The 22,653-nt window shown below is 37.7% G+C and overlaps 1 protein-coding gene across 2 annotated transcripts; it reads right to left on the minus strand.

Annotated features, from left to right (window-relative positions):
• Nucleotides 1–7,215: 7,215 nt before the first annotated feature.
• On the minus strand, nucleotides 7,216–22,432 carry trdn (triadin). 2 transcript variants are annotated; one of them, XM_054618986.1, is made up of 5 exons: nucleotides 22,089–22,432; nucleotides 16,373–16,571; nucleotides 9,582–9,629; nucleotides 9,074–9,205; nucleotides 7,216–7,508 (listed from the first exon to the last, which is right to left on the minus strand). In XM_054618986.1, exons 2-5 carry the CDS (start codon nucleotides 16,557–16,559, stop codon nucleotides 7,486–7,488), a joined length of 390 nt encoding a protein of 129 aa, XP_054474961.1. In that variant the 5' UTR covers nucleotides 16,560–16,571; nucleotides 22,089–22,432; the 3' UTR covers nucleotides 7,216–7,485. The 2 variants fall into 2 exon arrangements, with proteins under 2 accessions (XP_054474961.1, XP_054474960.1); XM_054618985.1 differs by having other exon boundaries at nucleotides 9,044–9,205.
• Nucleotides 22,433–22,653: the final 221 nt, after the last annotated feature.

Here is a 22,653-nt window from a genome sequence, read left to right on the forward strand (position 1 = left end):
GAAGAGAATCAAAAATGCCCCAATTGTAAATATATAAATATATACAAATAAATCAAATGTAGGTCAGAGGTCATGTGATATTTGTATCAACGAGAAAGGCTTTGAGGTTATGATGGAAAGAGAGTGACTCTGCTCATCTGACTGTAGTGAAGTTATTCCACCTTTAAGGGGAGGAGGAGGAAGAGGAAGAGGAGGAGGAGGAGGAGGAGGGGAGCAGTGGAGGGTGAGCGATAACCAGCCTGCCGCAGGGAGAGTGAAGCTAAGTGGCAGCTAACGACAGAATGCAGATCACAGGCCGACGTGTGCGACTAGACTGCGACCCGGAGGGTTTGAGCAGAAGAGTTTTGTATTCGATGCAAACAGCCCAGTGCAGGCAGGGACTGTGGGACCTGTGTTTGTGTGTTTGTGTGTGTGTGTTTGTGTGTGTTTATGTGTGTGTGTCGGGATGCGGGAGAATTCTGGACGTAAGGGCTAAAGAGTGCTTTGGGAGCGGAGCCAGAAGGGATGTTGCAGCAGCCTAGGCGGGATGACTAAAGCATGAAAGGAGGGTTGGGTAGAGTCCCTTGCGAGGGAAGGAGGGAGAGGGGGGGTACATTGGATGGTGTCGACTGCAAACCTGCAGCAGCACATCTATGATTAACTGGTACATCTTTAGGACCAAAAATCGGCCTCTTTGCCGGTAGAAAACATCCATGAAACAACCCGCTTACAAACAATCACATTCTGTATCCGTCTCATATTTTCTGCCAACTTCAGATTGTAGAAATGCCTCTCTGGTGAATAAAGTCCTCCTGCCTTCAAAACAAACCCTGCATTTGTGAAAATACTGAACATGTCAGCTCTGCACATTTTTGAAAACATATTGGAGTCACGTCTTCATTCATTTCAAGTAAAAGGAAAAATTAAAAGCAGCATCAGAGTTACAAGTCTTCATGTGGCTGCCACCACATGTCTCATCTGTACTGTATCAGACGTGGGATGGTTTTCAAAAACATGTTGGAAAATGAAACATCTTCTCTCTCCGTCCCAAATGCCGTGGGAGCTTCGACTGATCATTCACTCTCTTGTTGGATTCTGCTGTGCTGCTGCTTTGAGTATTGGTGCGTGAGAGTGTGCTCAAATGTGTCTGATTTACTGCTGTATGTGTGTGCCATTTTCACAGCATGAGCCAAGCTTCTTAAAGAAAACACACAACATCAAGCGGTAGTGAGATTTGCTTTGTGTGTGTGAATGTAAGTCGTTGTGTTTCTGTTGAAAGTCAACGTGTGTTTGGGATGTGTACGCCTCTAGGAGTGCATGTCGGTGTGTGTGTGTGTGTGTGTGTGTGTGCGTGTGTGTGTGTGTGTGTGTGTGTGTGTGTGTGTGTGTGTGTGTGTGTGTGTGTGTGTGCACATACGAGTCAGGTGCATGTGTCTTAGTGGGTTGTGGCGTGTGATAGTCATGGGAGTGTGATCCCTTTGATCACGACAGCAGCATGGAGAAACAGATTACCTTTTCGCGGGCACGGTGACAGGGAAAGCGCTCTCAAGTTGACAAACCTCACGAGGAAATTTAATATCCTTCTCATTTCACAGACAAACACTCGGTTACGCGGAGTTGTATGGGGAGCCGAATTGAATTTGTTTGTGTGTGTAATGCTAAATAGTTTGACAATATCTGTCTTATTATTCCATTTCTGGGAAGCTAGAGAATAACATGCATGTTGCGCTTTTAATAAGATTGAACCATGACATTAAATTCAGCTGAGAAGATTAAAATGGATCCCGATACTATGGATATAGCACGAGGATTGTTGGCAGGAAAATTACAATGAAATACAAGGAGTAATATTCAGTTTAGCTCATTTAATTAAGTTATCCAGAGTTATATTCACTGCTTTCCTATGCTGTGCTGATTGCAGATATATTGCAATTTGAGCTATGAAGGTGCGTATTTGACAAGTTACACCTTAATTCGCCTTATATTGCATTAAAAAAATCAGAGGTCTTTGTAAGTGCACAAAGGACTATTGGTGCATTCACTTTAATGTCAATATTAAAATAGAAATCTGGATTTCATGAATAATATTTAAGGGCTTAACATTTGCAATAACCTGTTTAAGGCCATATCCAGTTTTTAAATGCTCCCAAAATCCTACTGGGACAATAATAACAGTAGCAGCAGTGTGATATAAGGCTCAAACTCATTATCCAACCAAATGTTGGCTTTTGTGCTTAGTGTTTTATTTATATTATGGTTTCAATAATTGTTAATGTTGTGGATCTGATGAAGCATGTACAGTAAACAGCTTACTGTGATTATGATCATTGCTCAGCTGGATCATAGGCAACATGAGAGAGTGCTGTAAACACACTCTGGACTTTTGGCAACATGAAACTCACCATGGGATGAATGTAATCAAAGATTTGGTGGCACGGCTGAAACTGTAATCTGTTTTGAGATTTCAGGACGGAAGATATTAAGGCTGCTGTCTGAAATCAAAACATAACTAGAACCATGTGGGGTTTCATGATATCTGTCCTGGATGTAAAATAGTTATTTTCTGCACATGCAAGGATGAAGAATCAAGAATAACACGTCATAGAGCGATAGTTTAGTTCTTGGGTGTCTATTAGAGAGTTCACAGAGATCAGACATGACTCTGCCACGCACACACACACACACACACACACATACACACACACTTTTTGTGATACATTAAACTGAAATTGAACATATGTTAGCCTGCTGTAGCGACAGTTTGGAACCGCCATCCGAACCAACCCTCCACAGCTGCTGCTGTCTAATCTTGTCAGCATGGGCGACGGGTTAAGAACTAAATCTGGCAACCCAGAAGAAGAAGAAGAAGAGGAGGAGGAGGAAGTGTGCTGGATCATTAGTTCAGCTTGCTTCCGAGTTGTGTAACTTGTTCTTTGCTCTTCACATGTCAAGTATAATCCTGTCATACATACTTTTCCCCGACGGCATTTTATAGCAGGTATTAACAAATGTCATCCATTTTTGTACAGTTAATATAAAACACTTTTTTAGATATTTGGCAAACTGCATGTAATCAAAACTGACACTTGCCGAGAAAGAGCATCTGCCATTCCGGATAAAATCTTTCTCTTACTGACAAATACTGACATTTTTTTGTGGCAGCTTGCATGCTACAGGGTATATGCTACGTACATAGCTCAAATGGCTTTTAGTGGCAGTCTCATTAACTTGTCTGATCTTGTTATCAGAATTGTGCTTGTTTTACATCTCAGATATTGTGGATCAACTCATGTTGATGTGTACTTGAGCATTCAGGGTTGAAATATTGTCATTCTGCACAGGGTTGCACAACCAAAGCAAGAACCTTTATGCTACACAAGAAAAAGCAAAGCCATCTTTTTTATGGTGGAGTACGGAAGATGAGTTGAGCAGTAATAAAGCTTGAGGAAAGAAGCTGCTCTGTATTCTGATAGTATGACAACGGATACTTCTGTCAGACAGCAGCAGGTTGAACAGGCTGTTGTTGGGGTGGCTGTTGTCTTTTATTATCCTTTGGGCTCTGCGCAGGCACCTCACCTCACTGATTTCACTAATACTCAGTAGATGGATACCAGTGATGTTCTGCTGTGGAGCATTCCTGTCCTGGGCCATTCACAAACCATCCCAACTTGTAATGTTTCAAGGATGCTTTAAACTATTTTACGTCTATACATTTAAATTAATTTATTTAATTATTGTTGAATTTTTTAGTTTTTAGTTTTAAAATGTGAGTTGTCTGTTTTCATTTATTTTATTTTTTAATCTATTTTTCTTTTTTTTTCTTATGTGCAGCACTTTGAGCTACATAGTCTGTATGAAATGTGCGATATAAATAAAGATTATCATTATTATTCTAGTGTTCATCTGTAAAAGTGTGTGAATGTATATATCACTGATGTTGAGCAACATGTAACTACTTCACTTGATTTGAAAAGGAACGACTCAATACTCCACTACCTGTTGAATAGATATTGGGAAAAGTTGGGATATTAAAATTAAGTTTTGAAATACATACTTTTTTGAGATAAATGGTCTCAATGGGAAGCTATATGATCTGTAATCTCTGCACCGTCATTACCTGTTTAGCACTAACATGTTTCTTTGTGAATGTGTGAAAGATGGATTTTCCATAAAAGACAAACAAGATTATGTGTCATACCTGGTGAAGATGTGTGTGTGTCATATGTACTTTTGTGTTTGTGTGAGAACACACAAGTTGTGAGAACATGTGTGTCATACCCCTCCCTGGGTCCCTCAGTGCTGTGTAGTGCACCTACTGTAGCCTGAGGGCCAGGGTTGCCAGGTTGTGTAAATAAATTAAAGCAACAAATTATGTTTAAAAGCTTCTCCCTCAGGCCAGGGAAAACTAAGATCCATTATTCATGTCTTTTACTGCCGGGAATCTAAAGGCAGGTGTGTGTATGTGTGTTTGTGTGTGTGTGCGTTTGTGTGTGAGAGTGTCAGTATTTTTTTGTCAATTATTCAAAGATTAGCCCTTATCCCATTACATTATCTTGTTGATGAAATTGAATACCATTTACATTTTGATTCCAGTAATGAATTCTCAACAATGGATGCCGAACCTCGTTTCTCTGTAAACAGAAAGAGAGAGATATTGGTGGGAGAAACATTTGAAAGCTTTGTTTGCTGTTCAGTAAACAAAGGAAGACACAATGGTTAAAAAGTAATGCTAGCTTTTTACCACTGTAACTAGTCTTTATGCTAAGCTAAGCTAACAACTTCTGGCAGTGGCTTCGTTGGCATATAAACATGGGAGTGGTATCAGGTATTATCGTTCTTGTCATCAAACAAATATTTTTGGTATTTGCCAAAATGTCAAACTATTCTGAGTAATACAATAGTGAGAATTACAGTATAAAAATGCAAATTAGCTTCCCATGCTACATCCCTTTGTTTCATTTTGTTTGTACAATCAAACCAAACAGCTCAATTATAAAAGTAATTATTTACTATAATTCTGTGCTAAATCATTTTCTGGATGCTGCTCAGTCTTCAAACAAACCATTACCCGGATGAAACCGGCGCTCATTTGCCGTTCATTTAAGTATTGGAAAGGATTCTGTGTTTGCTCTGGCAAATCAAAAGACCATTTTCATTAACATTTCCACTGAGAATGATAAGCTTATGTAAAGTGATTTCCTCTTCAGATCTGAGCTGTATGTTCTTGAAGAGGCTTTCACTCTTGTTATCAGGCTCTATCAGGGAATACAAAGAAATGGCCTTGTTCTAAGGATGATGTTTTTCATTCATTTCTATTAAAATATCTTTCTGAGTAGGGTCAGAGCAGATGATGATGTATAGTGTCATGGAATTTACAGAATCAACTCCCTGAAAAGTATTTTTCAGATAGCTTGTTATGTTCTTTAAAATCCATTTGAGGATTAGTCAATTTATGATTTAATTATAATAATGTAAAGGAGAGGTACCGCAGGTCCTTCCTTCCAGCTGCTGTCAGGTTGCACAACCAGCTCTGCTCCCAGCAGACCACATGACACATGACACGTGCAATACAATATACAATACACTGTGCAATTATAGCTATAATAGTTTTTGTCTGTACATATAATATTTCAGTTATTGTGGATTTTTTTTACAGTTTTTTATTGCTTATTTATAATACTTGTTTTTATTTCATTTTATTTTTTATCTTGTCTTCTTCTACTATGTCTCTTGTGTGCACTTTACTCTATGCTGCTGTAATCCTGCAAATTTCCCCGCTGCGGGACTAATAAAGGATTATCTTATCTTATCTTATCTTATCTTATCTTATCTTATCTTATCTTATCTTATCTTATCTTATCTTAATATTAGTTATAACTTTATTTACAAAGTGCTTTGACAGTCAAAGCAGCAAAAGCAAGACAACAAAACAACAGAAAGCTCAACATTATGATTTAATTTCATTATATTTTAATTGAACATGAATGTATTCATATTTAGATTGTGTTAATTCTAACATATGAACATATAAAAGATGACACATTGCTAAAGAACAAACCACCCAACGTAATAAATAGAACAGTGCTGCTTTCATGTTTATGCATCAATATCAATGATCAAATTATATATATTACATTGAACGGGGAATATTGTTACTTTTGCTACGTAAGGCAGATTATTATGATACTACTGCACAATTGTACCCTTACCAAGACGTTTTCTTGTAATGCAGTACTTCCCCACTCTCATTATTTTATTTTCTAATGGGTGTTTTTTTTTCTCTGAGATTATATGAGGTAACAGCTTACAAAGTATTCATATATCTTGGTGATCTCATGCTCAGACTTACGGCCCATTTTTCTTATGTTCTCACCTCCTTTATTCGGTCCTGTTTTCTTTTAACTGCGGGTCACGCTGCCCTCTTTATCTCAAGAAGAATTATGAATTTGCCGCTGTGTGTTTTCTCTTCTTCGCCCACTATCATCTGCTTCTAAATGTTCAAGATCGGTGTTGAGTCATCGGTCTGATGCCACAGCAGGCGAGTTGATCTTTATCTATTTAACGTCGGCTTCCTCCTGGCACAACCGTTCGTCTCGCTGTTACTGTACTTCAATGGGAGTTAATGGTCATCCCCAATACAGACCACCTCCTATGCAGACTGATATAAAGACTATAAGGTCCTCATGGAAAGGCCTAATTGATATTTTAGGGTTAAATTTCTGATTAGAGTTGGGGTTTGTAGAGTTTAGTCTCCAGGGGATGAATGTAAGTCAAAACAGAGATCTTCTAAAAGTGTGTATTTGTGATTTTTTGTTTTTGTTTTGGTGGTTAACAGTTAATGGAAATGTTTTCTGTATTTGAATAACAAAAAAAAACCATTGTTAATAAATATTTATTCAAAATATCACTGTTCATTTTAAAGTTGAACATGTAAAAAGGAGCGTTGGAAGAATAGAAAATAGAATAACATGTGTGAGGAAAAGAAAGGATTGTAAAAAAAATAAAGAAAACTGAAATAAATGAAGCTTTCTTTTTTTTTATCAACTGATAGGTGGTAAAAAAAGATACATATAAAGAATTTGATTTGTTTCATTATCATGATTGTCTTTACTTATGTGTTTAATTATTAATTATTATTTTTCATCTGGTGATCAACAACCCGAAAAAGTTATGAAGAACTTTGTAATGTGTGTATTATCGCTGTTTTAAAAGACGACTACTTTTAAAAAGAGCAAATCCAGAAAAACAATGTGCAGCATACAGATATGGTTTAGACCATAATTGCGTTTTTTATTACATTATTTCATGGTTTCATAATTTTCAGCTTTTATTCATCATATTCCAGTTAACAGACAGACAGAGAGAAACATAACGGTGATAAACTGTACATCCTCCTCCTCCCTCTGTTCCTTTACATCCTCTCCTCTTCTTCAGTGCGACCCCCCTCTTCCTCTCTCCGGCTCTTCATCCTTGTCCATTCGTGTCCTCTCTCCACGCTCCTCCTCTTCAGAGCTCCTCAGAGTGGAAAGCTGAAGGCCAGAGGAGAAAATTAGATGTTCATCGGCCCCAGTTATTGCAGGAATAAATATAAACCCCCAAAGTGCAGTTTCTTGGCTGGTATTACCATACAAATGAATATTAAGCTACCTGCATAACATTATTATTTTTTCATCTGTCTCCCTGCTGTTGTTTGGCCTTGAACATCTTCCTTTGAAAATGAACTGCTTCTTGTATTTACGATACAATAACTCTGACTGAGAGCATCCGGAAGTTTTCCCACTGTCTCTCCTCTCAAGACACATTTCTAATTCAGACCATTGTCATTTTTCATTCGTCCATCAGATATCCCTGGACTATGCCTCATTTCCCCATCACCTGGCTGCCACACCCATCAACACACCTGTTTATAAAGCGTATGAGCATCAAAACAACATGGCGGATAGTTAGGTAGGGCAGAGCGGATCAATACAAAGATATCGATATTAAAGTACGTCTTGTTTAAAGATCGATTCTAGCATCAAGGAGATCGATACACAAAAGGGATCACGTTCTCTCTTCTACAACCATTTGTATTTTTTTTGGTACTCGTTGCTTCTCACTGCTGTTGTCCTGTTGTGTGCATTCAAACCATTTCAAAGCTGTGAATGTTAGTTGACGGTTGACTGCTTTTATTTGGCACAACAATCTTTTTTTTTTAGTTAAATCAAAAGAATAATAATTTTCATCTTAATGAAATAAAAAAAAGTGTTCTTTCTTTTTAAATTTCATGCGATTAAGTATTTATCAGTGGGAAGCAATATGAAAGTACATATAAGCCCCTTGTAATTATAAACAGTATTTGTATTGATATTGGCGATTCTGGCTCTCTATATCTTGGTATCAAATGGAAACCAAATTTTGCGGTATCAACCACCCGTACTAGATGGCAAAACACACTAAGCAGTCTCCGGATTCGTCAACACTTCCACTTCCTTTGTTCTGTTGTCACATCATCATAATTTCAAGGCTGTGTTCTGCTTGCCTGTAACCTGTTTACCACTTGGACTCAGTGCCTGTCAGCTATTTACAATAAATCACTGGATTGATGAACTGTCTGCATTATGGCACCAGTCCCACTTCTGACTGTGACAGAAGTATTGGTAAATAAAAAGCACTTCAGATTAAGTTTTCACTACAGTTAATTAGCAGTATTATAAACGGGCTATTGGTTCTAATAATTTAATTAAAAAAAGACGATGGGAAGTTTATTTTATGCCTGATTTATTTCCACAATTTAGCGGGTTAAAAGGGCGTCACATTCATTATAACTCTGTTAGTCAGTGAGTGATTACGTTCTGACAGCTCCACCATTGCTATTATGTGCACAGCGGGGATTATCACACTGAGCATATAGTTTGCTTTTCATTATATTTCCATGCTGATTAACAGTCTATATCCAGAATATTAAAAATGTTTCATTCACGATTCAGTGCAGGTAAATTCCAGGTCGTGAATATGATGTTGAATATGATATTAGTTAGTAGGTGTCTTTGTGGTTAATTTTCATGAGGTGATGTTTTCTTACATGTGAGGGGTTCAGTTAGCTGGTGAATACCTTCCTCCTCCCCATCTGGAGCTACCAAATTGGCTGCAAAACTCCATATCATCTCCAACCAATCAGTGTTCTCCTCAGCTGTGACATCAACAGGGACACTGGCGGGGCTTGATTTTACTGAACGAAAACCACCTAAATAGAATAAAGAGAACAGAATATAAAAAATGTAAACTAGAGTCAAGCAGGATATTGAGAAATATTATAGATATTTTAACAAGTTAAATTAAACTTGAGCAAAATACCAGCGATGCTTACCTACAAACTATAGTCGCAAAAACTACCATATTGAATAAATTCACATAAAACACAATATAACAGAAAAATTGGCATTATTACAAAGATACTATATATAATTCCTGTGTAGGTGTTCATACACTTTGTTAAGGTTCACAATATAGAAACTGAAAGTCACAGCAGGTCGCCATAGATAGAAATATTGATTGATGTTACATATTTAACTTTAGTACTAAGGAGTGAATGTGAAAATGTATGACGGCTCTCTTCTTGCCTCTTGCCTTCAAACCTCTCTTAGCGATGGCAGAGGGAGGAGGGAGACCTGAGGGGGAGAGACACAGCGTTAACAGAGACGGCGTGATGGGAAGTAAAGAGTAGAGGTTGAAGACAGAACAATGGCTCTTCTCATGTTCTCAGTTTCTGCATCCTCGATTCCTCGCCTCACCTCCTGTCCTTGCGTCGTAGACCCTCCCTCCTGAGATGCGAGCGGAGGAGTTAAAGGAAGAGACACAGAAGAAGAGAGGATTCGAGGCATTAAAAAAATGAGACGTCTGCGCTTTTTTAAAGCAATGTCAATTATGACGTTTCTTCTGTTCATTGTGTTGTTATAGTCTAGTATTTCATTATATCTGTATATCAGATGAGAATAACAGTGTCCATGACAACTTATATATTTACTTTTAATTGAATTAAAAGATTTTGTATGTTCCATATGTTTGCCACGCCTCTTTTAGACTTCACAAGTGCTGAAAAGACTTCGGCAGAGATACACCTCTCTCTTCTTTTAGTAACTTAGACAGCCTTCAAGAGATCTATTTCCGGGTCAGTGGTTGAAGGACGGAGGAAACGAGGAGGCACAGAATGAGAAGAGAGGAAAGAAAAAGAAGCAGAGAGCGGAAAGACACAAAACAACCTTCATCTAACCGCATATTTTCAATCATTCCCAGCCACATAAAGCTTTAGACATAGTATCTATGGCATATACTGTTTTTGTTGCTTTATTGGCAAACATGATAAAATAAATTAATTAATTAATTAAAAACAGCACACACACAACACACTTTTCAACTTCCATAACATGTTAGGACTTACTGTTTCTCTCCGATTACGTGGAAGAGAACACAGCAAGAAACGGCAAAAACTCAACCAAGTTTTAAGCAGCATTTCAAGATTCCCAACACACTTTTATCAGTATTTCCACTGCTGAATCTGTCCGTCCCAATAGAGTATATAGTATACTACCATATAAAGTAGAAGTGTCCCTTGTTAACTTTTGGTTTCCACTCCAGTATTCAGAAATTGCAGCAAAACAAATTTCTTATAAGGCACATTAGTAAAAGATTGTAACGAATGCCTTATTTATGGTTATATCATTTTGATTTTTAGATCAGTTATGATGCTGAGTTTGTGTTTATCCTCCTCCAGCAGCTGTCTGTTTAGCTATTTAATTAATCAGATAGACAAAACAGTTTGACCTCAGATCTTCGTGGAAACAACTGCAGAAAATCTGAAGCCAAATCCATTTATTAACAAATTATAATTAAAAAGTGCAGACTTAATGCATCATCGTAAAAATATTAAGGTCTTAATATCACTAATGACTTATTGTTGTTGGCTTATTAGACTGTGAGAAGCCTGTGATGCTTATTGACGACTTATTTACATCATTAACATCTGCAGGGTTGATGGCCTCCAAGAAAGACACGCTCAACACCATGATTAATGCTTTTATTAATAACTTGACAATCAATGTCTCACCAGGTGTGGAGAGATTTTAACAAACCAGAAAGTTCATCCTATTTATAGCTAATGTCGCAAAGAAGTGTGAATAAGGCGCATTTCCATCAACTGGCTTTGACACTTTATTCTGGTCCTTAAATTCCCATGCAACTCAACTGCACTGTTAATTACTTTCTGCAGGAAACTTATATTGTCGTCGATTACGTTTGCTCTTGCTATATCACAAATAAGTTTCATATAGAGAAGAAATCAGGGTTGGTGGAAAAGGTTAAAACACAGGACTCTCACCCAGGAGAACGCTGTTCCTGTCTCATGTGAACCAGAACTTTTGTTGCCTAAACAAAAGTAAGTAGTACATTTGTTGCAGTTTTGTTTCAGTTTCGTATTCATTTTAAGCCAAAACATGATTTATTTCTTAAACCTAACCAAATAGTTTTGTGTTTTTGTTATGATTTGTTCAAATTTACAACGTTTAAAACTGATTAAAACGGTGACGGGTTATCTGTGAGAAAATACATTTCCCTGGAAACGTCGTTGAGGGTGCGTTTTAAGTTGTATGGGAACATAATTCTGTAGGAGACAGAGTTGCTTTCTTCACCACTGCTTTGTCCCAGCAGCTGCTCTCATTAATTGATCTTTTTTTAATATTCCCTCTCTCCTAGGTGGAAGAAGCTCTGTGTCTGTTTGTTGCCAAGTGTGGAGGAGTCGTATAATGGATCCTCATAAACAGCTGATTAATGCACTGACATTTCTTTGATTGGCACTCTAGACAGAGACACCAGGAATAGAAGGCTAGCATTCCCCCGCTGGCTCTCTGCCGTCCTTTTATTGCCGTTACTTATTCATTCGGTCTCTCCTCAGTGCACCCTTCTACCCTCTCGCTCTCTTTGTTTCTCTCCCTAAATCACTCCATGTCTCTGTTCTTCTGTTCTTTCTATAAAATCTATTTTCTGTCTTGAGTATTACTTTCATGTTCTCATCCTGTGGCTCTTTTCTTCTGCCTACTTCTCTCTACATTTAATTTAGTGTAGTTTAGCCACCACATCACAATGATAAAGCACAAAGAAAAGAGATTAGTAATAGAAATTGTGCCGCAAAGATTTTAAAAAAAAAAGAAACCCAGGGGACTCTAAAAAAAACTCTCAGAAGAAAAGAGGATAAAGTAGCTGGAAGAGATGCATCTGAGCTGGAAAGGATTCAGAGCTTTGTTTGTTTGTTTTCATTTATGTACTTCCCTCTTTCCTTTATTTCATGCTCCTTTCTTCCTTTTTTTGTTTCTGTCTTTCTTTCTTTCCCTCCCGACCGGTGTTACACTGAAACAGGAGAGAAGTGTTTTGTGGATACAATTAAGTTTTGCACCCTCATCAGTAATGTCTGATATGAACTAATAAACATCTGGATGGTTGTTATATTTACATCTGTCTCAAATTAAGTAAGTTACCTTATCAAGAATAGTCACATACATTAAGAAGTTGCCTCTCTGTCAGATAAAGAAATAACAGAGGTTTGATTAAACTGTGCTGCAGCGTTTTCTCTCTCTCTGTGCTGTACCGTATTTTTCTGTATAGTATTTCCAAATGTGTGCTCTTCTCTTCCCATTTCTATATCTGTATAATTTTTGGGTGGTACTTTGTCTATTCTTTCCCTCTCTATACACACACACACACACACACACACACACACACACACACACACACACACACACACACACACACACACACACACACACACACACACACACACACACACACATCCACGACTCTATCTCTGCTCTTTCACGACAGGCAGAATTGCATTTCTTCTTTATTGTCCGAGAACGTCTCCTAGCTGTTTCATTTACACATGCTGGCCTTTATTGAAATGTCATGATGGGAGAGAAGCTTTGTGATTAAAAATGCAGCCCAGCATTTTGTCATTGTCAACTTGCTAATATTTGCCTCAGAAAATGGAAGTGGATTTTGACACACAGGGCACGATTTGCTTTTCAGGCGTATTTTCTCACTAACTTGGGAGAAACGTTTCCTTGATTTAGAGAAAAGATCTGTAATTTTTATTGATATCTCTGAATGAAATCTCATTCAGGACTTATTCTATTACTCGGTTTAAGTTTTCTTAGATTTTGCTGTTAACCACATGAAGTTGAACAGATTTTACAGTGTCAGCTGTCGCAAGAAAATAAATCTTGAAAATTGCACTAATGATTCAATTCAAATCCCAACAGGCCCACAGATTTACTGTTAACATAAGACACAATAAATGTAACCCAACACCTATGTGTCTATTCTAAGCCTGTGTATCATAAGGCTTATTAGTCATTAAGGACTGTTGGCAGGTCCAGAGGAAACACAGATATAGGCAACATGCAGTTCCACACAAGTCACACAGGCACACAATCTGGATTGTCATGCACCTAAAGACACGGACTGAGAATACCAACCATCTCACAGCGGATTGTAAAATAATAAGGTAATTACATCTTTTCTTTTCTTGGTGGACACACAAATTAAACGCATCCATGTGACTATGCAACGGCTACAGCTAGTGACGAAGTATTGAATAGTGAGAAAGACCACCTAGATGGGTTTAAACAGACACAGGACAAACCAAAGTGTTGCTGTGGAGTGAAGCGTTTGTGAGCGTTTTGTTGCCTTAACCTAAGTTGACGTAGTTATTTTAAGCCTTCCAATTATTTCTTCCCTTAAACCTAAATAAGTAGTTTTATTGGGTAATGTTGTCTTAACTAACTGGGAAATAAATGTGGTGCAGGAACGATAGATTCTTCCAACTGAAATATATTAGTTTGAAAGTAGTGCTGAGCGACATTAAAAAAGAAAAGAAAGTTTGTGTCCATGTACACGAAACAATAGATTAAAATGTTGTGGCTATTTAACAAACTGCCGTGAGACTGTGTTGAGAATACAAAGACTGGTGACAGATTTATGAAACCTAAAATAGATGCAAAGTAACAAATGCAGATGCTTCCACACAGATGTCAATTTACCCAGAATGCATTTGCATTTGATAACAGACCAGAACAAGATTACTTTCTAGTTAGCAACTTTGCTAACAAGCTTGCTAATTAGCATTAAGACATTTAAAAGTATTTTCCTATTAGCAACTGAGCTAATAAGCTTGCTATAAAGCATTCAAATATTTAGACTTTTAAAATGTCTCGTTTGCGACTGAGCTAACAATCTTGTGAACTTTAATTTATGATTAAAGGGACAATAAGTCAGCAAGTTGACAGCTGGTGGAAAACACATTCCGTTCTCCGTTCTTTGGCAGGCAACACTCTTGTACAAACAAGCAGCGCGGTCAAACTGTGAGTGGTTTTGCTGTTGTTGTTGTTGTTGTTGTTGTCTTTACCAGAAGATAAACACACGGGGTCGTCACAGTATGATGTGTAGTCTTTGGATGGGATGGCAGGTGATTGACAGCATGAGGATGGAGAGAAGAGGTGAAGAGGTGGGTGTCGGGGGGGGGAGTGAGGAGAGGAGTTAAAGATGAGTGTGTTGGATGTGTGAGGCAGGACTATCCTTAAACGCTGGATAGTCCAAAAACATGGTGATGTGTGGTGGTGGTGGTGGGAGTGATAAGGAGCACATATGAGTAGAATTGATAGAAAGGTCCTTACCACAGTAAAGTCACACTGGAGTTTTCCGGTGTTTGACCAAAAAAATCAAAGGGATTGATTTCCTATTGTGTGTTTGGAGGATCGCTGGAAATTTGACCTTTGTGGATCAGATCTATTTATATATATAACTGCCATGCATGCTAATGCTTTATTACTATTCCTATGTGAATAAGGTAATCCTTTACTTTACAAGTTCTGAATAATTTAATTCAATTTAATTTAATTAATTAATCTCTAAAAGTCTTCTGAGAAAAGCAATGTAATTAATCGTTAAATATAGTTCAACTAGGGATGTGAAAAAGAGCTACATTTAAACCAAAATGTTAATTTATTATTGAAGATCTACATCTCCATATTATGGCCATGTAGACCAAGTTAACGTTTTTATACTTAGTTTTTTGTACAAATTTATCAATGACAAATAACATGTATAACACGTTATTAAACCTTCATACAAAGCCTAGTTTAGGTCTCTGTTTCCAGTCTTCATGCTAAGCTAAGCAAACCGACTGTTGGTCTACTGTACATTCATGTTTAGCAGACAGATATGAGAATTAATTAAGTGTTCAGTATTACCAAAAACATAGTAACAAGAGTATAATCCCTTCAACATGACATTTTTTGTTCAGTGTTTTGATTTCTGGGGTAGTTAACAACCCAGATTCTGTTTTTACCAAAGGAAAACAACGTGCTGAAGAGTGCGTCGCAGTTGTTCCCTGTTGATTTCTCCTGTTATGCTACAATCAGACATTTCTCATTATCTCAAGATGTAAATGAACCGGTGTGCGGATCCATGAAAGCCTGATCACGGTGCCAGTGAATAAGCGGTCTTAGGCAGAACTGAAAATGTTTGAAGGAGATCTTGAATGCTGCACCAGTGCTTTCTAAAAGGGAAATTAATTTTCTCTCATGACAATAAAGTAATTAAGGTGTGATCACAGAAAAGGAAATTGGATCACTCAAGCTATCAAGTTCTGAGCTGGAGATAATAGGATTAAAAATATATGAGGAGAAAAAGCTACTCTCCGTTTAGTGCAGCAGGAAATGTATGGAATTTGAAAAAAATACGTTAGCCAGGAAGATTATAACTTTAAATGAGATAAAAACGATCTTATTCAATACAACTCCCTGTGACTGTGCTATTATTGCTCATGTTAACAACAGGAAGTTCCATTCCCTTTCAATCCATTCTACCAGTGTATGACATTTAAAGTGAAAATGAAAAGGAGAGGATGGACCTCATTATGTACACAGCTGTATTACTACACTGGTACATAAACTGTGAACTGGTGGGATAATTGATGTTAGAGTCTAATGTGAGTGTGAAAAGACGAAACACATTTTCAATACATCTGTCAAGTGAAGGGAAACACTCGACACCTTGTGTTACTTTAAACACAAACAGCGTTAAAGCAGCACAGGAGTGCGAGGCCCACTAACTTAACACATGGTTGTTGAAAAATGATGACCTTCTTGAGAGCATGTCCACTTTTGAAGTCTGCTTCAAAAATGAAATATGGATGTTTAAATTATACGTGAAAAATGGGGATAAATGAGTTGAGGGAAAGTGTCATTACACGTACATTATAATCACATTACGATGGAATTATAATCATTGGTGAATAGTAAAACTGATGGTTTTTACTTAAAATGCAAACAATCTATTTAAAAGATTAAGATATAAGTGTTACCTTTCAGAGTTGTATAGTCGAGTAGATCAAAGAGAACGATGGCGACTCCCAACCATGTGATGACCAGAGCCACAACCAGCAGCCAGGCCATCGGCGAACTAAAGGTCAAGATGACATCATCCAAAAAGGTCTTCTTATTGGTCCGAGCTGGAGGGTCCGCTCCCTTGCCGTTGTTTTGACTGCTCATTGGTGAAGAGAGCTGAGGACAGAAAGATGGGTTTGAAACAGTAGGACGTTATCACAAAAGAGGAAAGGAACAACAGGAAGAGAGCAAGGAAGGGAGGAGTAATTATGAATGACGATTGATTGATTAGGTACGGACCTCGAGACGTAAACAAAAGTGAGGAAAATAAAAGACTAGGTGGCTCAGTTTTTGAACGAATGAAAAAAAAAGTGTATACTTTTAAACAACAATTAAAAATGCCTGGAAACAAAATGAAAAAAATGACCAAAAGAAAAAGTGTCTGGTCTGCTAATGAAGTGGGATAACATCAAAAAAAAAAATTGGCTAATTAGCTAACATTGCTTAAAGCTAATTCAAGCCAATTAGAGTAATGACAATAGAATTATTTTTGTAAACTGACCATTATAAACATGTTTAAATTTGCAATTTAGTATTACACTTCCTTAGCATGTGAGAATTCAGAGAATGGACACTACGCTTCCACAATGACGCCTTTAATCTCCATATGAGAGCAGTGTAGTGTAGCGGCCGTGATCACATGCACTGAAAGGCATCATGTCCGGCCTTAATATACTTGTTTTAATGTGCTCTTATTTGTTTGTTTGTTTAACATATTTAATTGTAAATTTTCATATTTTATATTCTTTAATTATGTCTTATATTATTGCACTGTGTCTACTGTTACGCACCTACCACCTAGCCAAATTCCTTGTATGTGTAACATACTTGGCAATAAACAGTTTCTGATTCTGATCTGGCTATGTTGACAAAGCTCTGATTACAACACACACAGAGAGAACATATATATTTACATTGAGAATAGTTGTTTGCTGCTATAATACTCTAATAATTTATACGTTTGGGGAGTGTGTGTGAGAGTCTAAACACTTAAAATCAACTTTTCACAATATGCCCTTTGAACTTTGATGATCATCTTGTCCCTGTTGTCCCATATATATCCCACTGTGTAACCTTTTTTTTTGCTGACAGTAGCTTTTGATGTTCTCTTGCTGATCTCACCATTAAACTGTTTTGTATAAACATCGATAGTAATTAGAGGGCAATTCAATTAGCATCTGATTTAGAAGATTAGGATTAATCTAATTTTGCAGCAGCAAACAATCGGCTTCGGTGGTAGATTTATATTTTTTATTCAATGAGGACATATTGAAAGCCAGTTAGCATTAAAACAAACCTGTAGCAAAATGATTCAAAAATCTACAGAAACCTTGTGAGTAATGTGGGGGTGAAAGGTCAACTTTGGCTGGAGGCCTTCGGTATCAAATCACAGGATTGTAGCCCATGATGGTGTTGATACCATACGCATATGTCCTGATATTGATACCTTCCCACCACAAATTGACCAATAAACCATTTTTATGTAACAATTAATCCATGCTTGATATGAGTAATGGCTTCAGTTTGTACAATAGGCAAGTCTGCTACATTCACGTTACCATTTATTTTGATTAATGCTCACAGCAGCAGTTTATTCATACGGATGTATTTCTTTGTGTGAGGATGAGAGTTATGCGGAGGAGAGAGAAAGAATGATACTACCGGAGGTGTGGAGGAGATTAAATTCCATCACACTTTGAAAAAAATCTGATCTACCAGACAAATTACTTCTCTAAAGAAAGTTTTCATCATTGTATGGCAGCGGGGCCGCGCGCCTTCACATGATTATGTGCCAGCGTTTCGTTGTTTGTGTTCATTATGCGGCGTGATGCGATGAACGCCTGAGATGATTTATTTTTCCTTCTGTTTCGCTGCCCGGCTCTCACACACAGCTTATCTGCAAATATAAAGTGATAGCTACTCTGTTGTGGAGATTTGAATTAAAATAGGGGTAAGAAATATGCCCCCTTCTCGAGGTTATTAATGAGGCCCTGAAGGATTCAGATCCACGTGAGTCCTGCATGCCACGCTGGTCCAGCTGAGGCATTTAACGCCGTTCATTATGACAATCTCGTTGACAGAATTAGGTGGCGGTTTTGGCGGTCTGGACTCTAATGGTTCTCATCTTCACTGTTAGTGAACAGAAGCTGAGTGTAGAGTGGTGACAGTGTCCCCCCTCGCACCTCATTATATAATATATGTACCTCAAGGCACAATTCAGTCTTGTTCTCAATATGTAGCTTTCCACTTGAGTAAATTGCCCATATCATAGCCTGAAATGTAGCCTCTGCACTCAAACCAAGACTGTGTGCCCGACTGCACAAGACTATTAGACAGTGAATTAGGCAACAAACACAACTCTATTCAGGAATACAGAGCCATAAATCAGTATCATAAAACAAGGATTTTTACAAAGGGGCCCCTCAGCCAGAGCAGGTGATAAATGGAGATTATCAGATTGGGTTTATAGCGGATATTGATCATTTTGCTAACGATGTTCGATGATTTACAGTAGCTGATGCTTAGGAATGGATTCCTCTGTACGAGACTTCACTGCTACATTAGTCCTGACTCCATACAGCATCAGTGCAATATCAGTAAAAACTTTATTATTTATCAGGTTACAATAATGCTGAATTCGAAAGGGTTATTCCATCAATTTAGTATTGTTCTTTCTGAAACTTGGAAACTTGTGAGAGAAGGAGCAAGAATGATCAAAAATAAATAAATTCAACAAGGTTGTAGATATCTAAACATTTATTCCCACACAGCAATGCAATTCTCTTTATTTTCATTCCCTGAATGCCATAACTGTATTCCAAGCATACCCGTAACCAAAGCAGGTAGTGTATTCAATTTGGAAAAAAGAATTTGAATAATGTTTGATTTTTGATTGCGTTCGTTGCAACACTATTGTCCCACAATGCAATGTGCAAGGAAACTCAAAGATATATCTATCTATCTATCTATCTATCTATCTATCTATCTATCTATCTATCTATCTATCTATCTATCTATCTATCTATCTATCTATCTATCTATCTATCTATCTATCTATCTATCTATCTATCTATCTATCTATCTATCTATCTATCTATCTATCTTTATATCTTCTGTACAATGTGAGCCATGTGATGGTTGAATGATGTGTGAAGTCTTTTGATTCGGTAGCTGGTCTCTGCTCTGCTGACCTTTCTGTTGCTGCATTCAGATAACAAACTACAAAATCAATCAAACATAATTCTGCCCACGCACACTCAAATGTGCAATTGCGAGTGTGTGATTCAAGAAAGCTAGACATTGATCTGGTGTACAACAGCCGGCGTGTGCGTCATTTCAGAAGTAGAGCTAAAGTGCCGGGTCCGTGAGTGATATAAAATCTGACCATTGATCTTGCGAGGCCTCGGCGATGTGGGGTCAGACCAACACATTGATCCATTGAGAAGAAAAAAAAACCTGCACTGTGCAATCATCCACTTCACCACTTATTCTTCAAAGCACTAATTACAGAACAGTTCCCTCTTACAGCCCAATGTTTCATAGCTTCTGTCAAAGTGTGAGTCACAGTCAAGCAAACATTTCTCCTTGCAGTACGTGTGTGTGTGTGTGTGTGTGTGTGTGTGTGTGTGTGTGTGTGTGTGTGTGTGTGTGTGTGTGTGTGTGTGTGTGTGTGTGTGTGTGTGTGTGTGTGTGTGTCCCGATGACCTGGCCCACCTGTTGTCACCACACAGTGCTGAGCTGATCTTCACACACACACAAGGACTGCTGCTGCTGGTGCTGCCTCCTCCACACCAGAGGAATGAACAGAATTAGAACGATGTGGGTGGAGGCGACTCACCGGTTTTTGAGGGCAAATGAAAGGCGACAAAAGGCGCCGTGGAGAGTGTGAGTCAGTGAATGCATCGCCTTGATATAGGTAACTTAATGATAAATAGGCATGGTGCTGTGTTTAAAGTAATAATGTTTGGTAGCAGTGGTAAAAAAGTACATTTCAGTTCTGTACTTACAGTAAGTATTTTGAGTTAATTCTTCTTTTTACTTCTACTGCATTACATTTTAATGCTATATATTGCACTTTTTTACTCATCTACATCCATCACACTGTGGTTACTTGTCAGTTTGATATGTCACATCAAAAACATATGATATGCTTATAGAATACAACACATTGTCATGGTTCAGATGTCTTTAAGTTGTAAAGCTTCCCCCAAAAGATTATCTTATATTTCAAAAAATTCAAAGATTAGAGAAAGCTCTAAAAAGTAAATATAAATTTGTGTAGCAGAAGTTTGCTTTTACCTTTTTCCTTTCCAGTTAATCATGTCATGACCCTTTAGATTTATCTTTCGACCCTGTTGAGGGGCCCAACCCCTAGTTTGGGAACCACTGGACTAAACTACAAACTGTATTTAAAGGAGTTTGAACAGTCACAGCTGAATGAATGATTTTACTTTTGATACTTTAAGTATATTTAAGTAATGCAGTATTTTGCAGTGTTAAATTGGTACTTTTAAGGATTAAAGTAATTTTTTTCTTGAGAGTCCAGTTTTAGCCTACGTCAACTAGAAGCATTGTACGTTACTGAATAATAATAAGAATACCATGAAAAGATTACTCATTTGTTAAAAAAAGACGTCTCCATGTTATTGTTCTTAATGCAGCTTACATGCACAAATAATGAAAGCAGTGATTTACATTCCTTTGGGCTCTATTTGTGCAATTACGTTATGGCAGAAGAGAGTAAAGAGAGAAAGAAGAGGTAAATTGATCATTAAAAGATCACATCAAAGAGAATATTTTCAAAAGCAGTTGTTACCAACCTAGAGCTCGGGACCCACAAGGGACCCAAGACAGATCTGAGGGATCCCAAGAGGACTTTAGGGAATAAAGACATCTTTTTTCACATTAGATATAAATTTAACTCCAAGCTTTAAAATTTCCCCAAACAATTAGTTTGTAATTGAACGGCTCAAAATTGACATCCACACTGAGCCCGTAATCTGTGCTACAATTTAAGGGATCAGGTTGGAAACCTCTGGTTTGACAGGTGTGAGGAGAATGCAGATTGAATTGTGAGTTTCAGTCAAAGGTCTATGAGCAAAATGTTGCTTTTTTAATACATTTTTTACTGACAGTGTGCAGGAGTTTACAACTTTTTAACTGGCCATTAAACGTGTTTTGTTCCTCTCTTGTGTACATTTTTGAGATGTTAGTATTTAATGCAACAAATGTACTATTATATCTGCAAGTGGCAATATTGAAACAGGCTGCAGTGAGGCTTTAATTCCTCAAGGAAAAAATGGGAATTTTGAGTTTATTTCTCTTTACAAAGTTATAAAAAAACACAATATTAAGCAAATAGCTCACATTGTAGCTCACAGATTATAACACCAATGGTCATTAGTTTTGGTTTATTTGACCATAACATTAAAATTCCTTAAACACCATTAACGTTGCAGTTCTCCACCTTATAAAGTTTGGGAGTATGCCCTTAAAAGCAGCTTACTTTTAGTAGATATTTTAAATGGCAATAAGAAAGAATAATTGTGCACAGACCTCCAGCATTCAGTACCGTGACTATCGGATCATTATTATAAAGTTCAGCCAGAGCGACATGGATGTTTTTTACAGTACCTGGGCTTTTGAGTTTGCCGGATGTTCAGTGATAACCTTCAGTCCTTCAAAGGCTCTGGGAAATGCACCGTCACCATGGAAACACGCATGTAACTCCTTCGTTAAATCCTCTTTGGCCCCAGCTGATTGTGAGAAAAAAGGGACGATGGAGGCGACGTACAAAGCACACACAGCGAAATGTGGTTAAGCTGGATCACAGCAGGTTCTAAAAATACACTAAAACCTTCCCCACAGGAGAAAATGGAAGGAAATCCAGTAAACAGCTCTTTGGATTTTTCTTTTAAAGTTCTTGTTAATATCAAAGTTCTTCTTCAGGAAACTCTTGAGTGAATGTTTCAGGTGTCTAGCTGGTTAAATGCTGGAGAGAGTGAGACAGAAAGAGAGAGACAGCGACAGACACGGGTTGGGAGAAGAGGGTTGACCTACTGGGAGTCACCCTGCCCTCTCTGAGAGTCCAAAATAGAGAGATCGGGAGGGAGGAAGAGAGGGCAGAGACAGTGAAGCAGGAGAAAAACGGGGTGGAGCAAAAGATCAAGGGATGGAGAGGAGAAAAAATAAAGAAGTA

Source organism: Anoplopoma fimbria, chromosome 18, assembly GCF_027596085.1.
Source record: "Anoplopoma fimbria isolate UVic2021 breed Golden Eagle Sablefish chromosome 18, Afim_UVic_2022, whole genome shotgun sequence".
In the NCBI taxonomy this organism is placed as follows: domain Eukaryota; kingdom Metazoa; phylum Chordata; class Actinopteri; order Perciformes; family Anoplopomatidae; genus Anoplopoma; species Anoplopoma fimbria.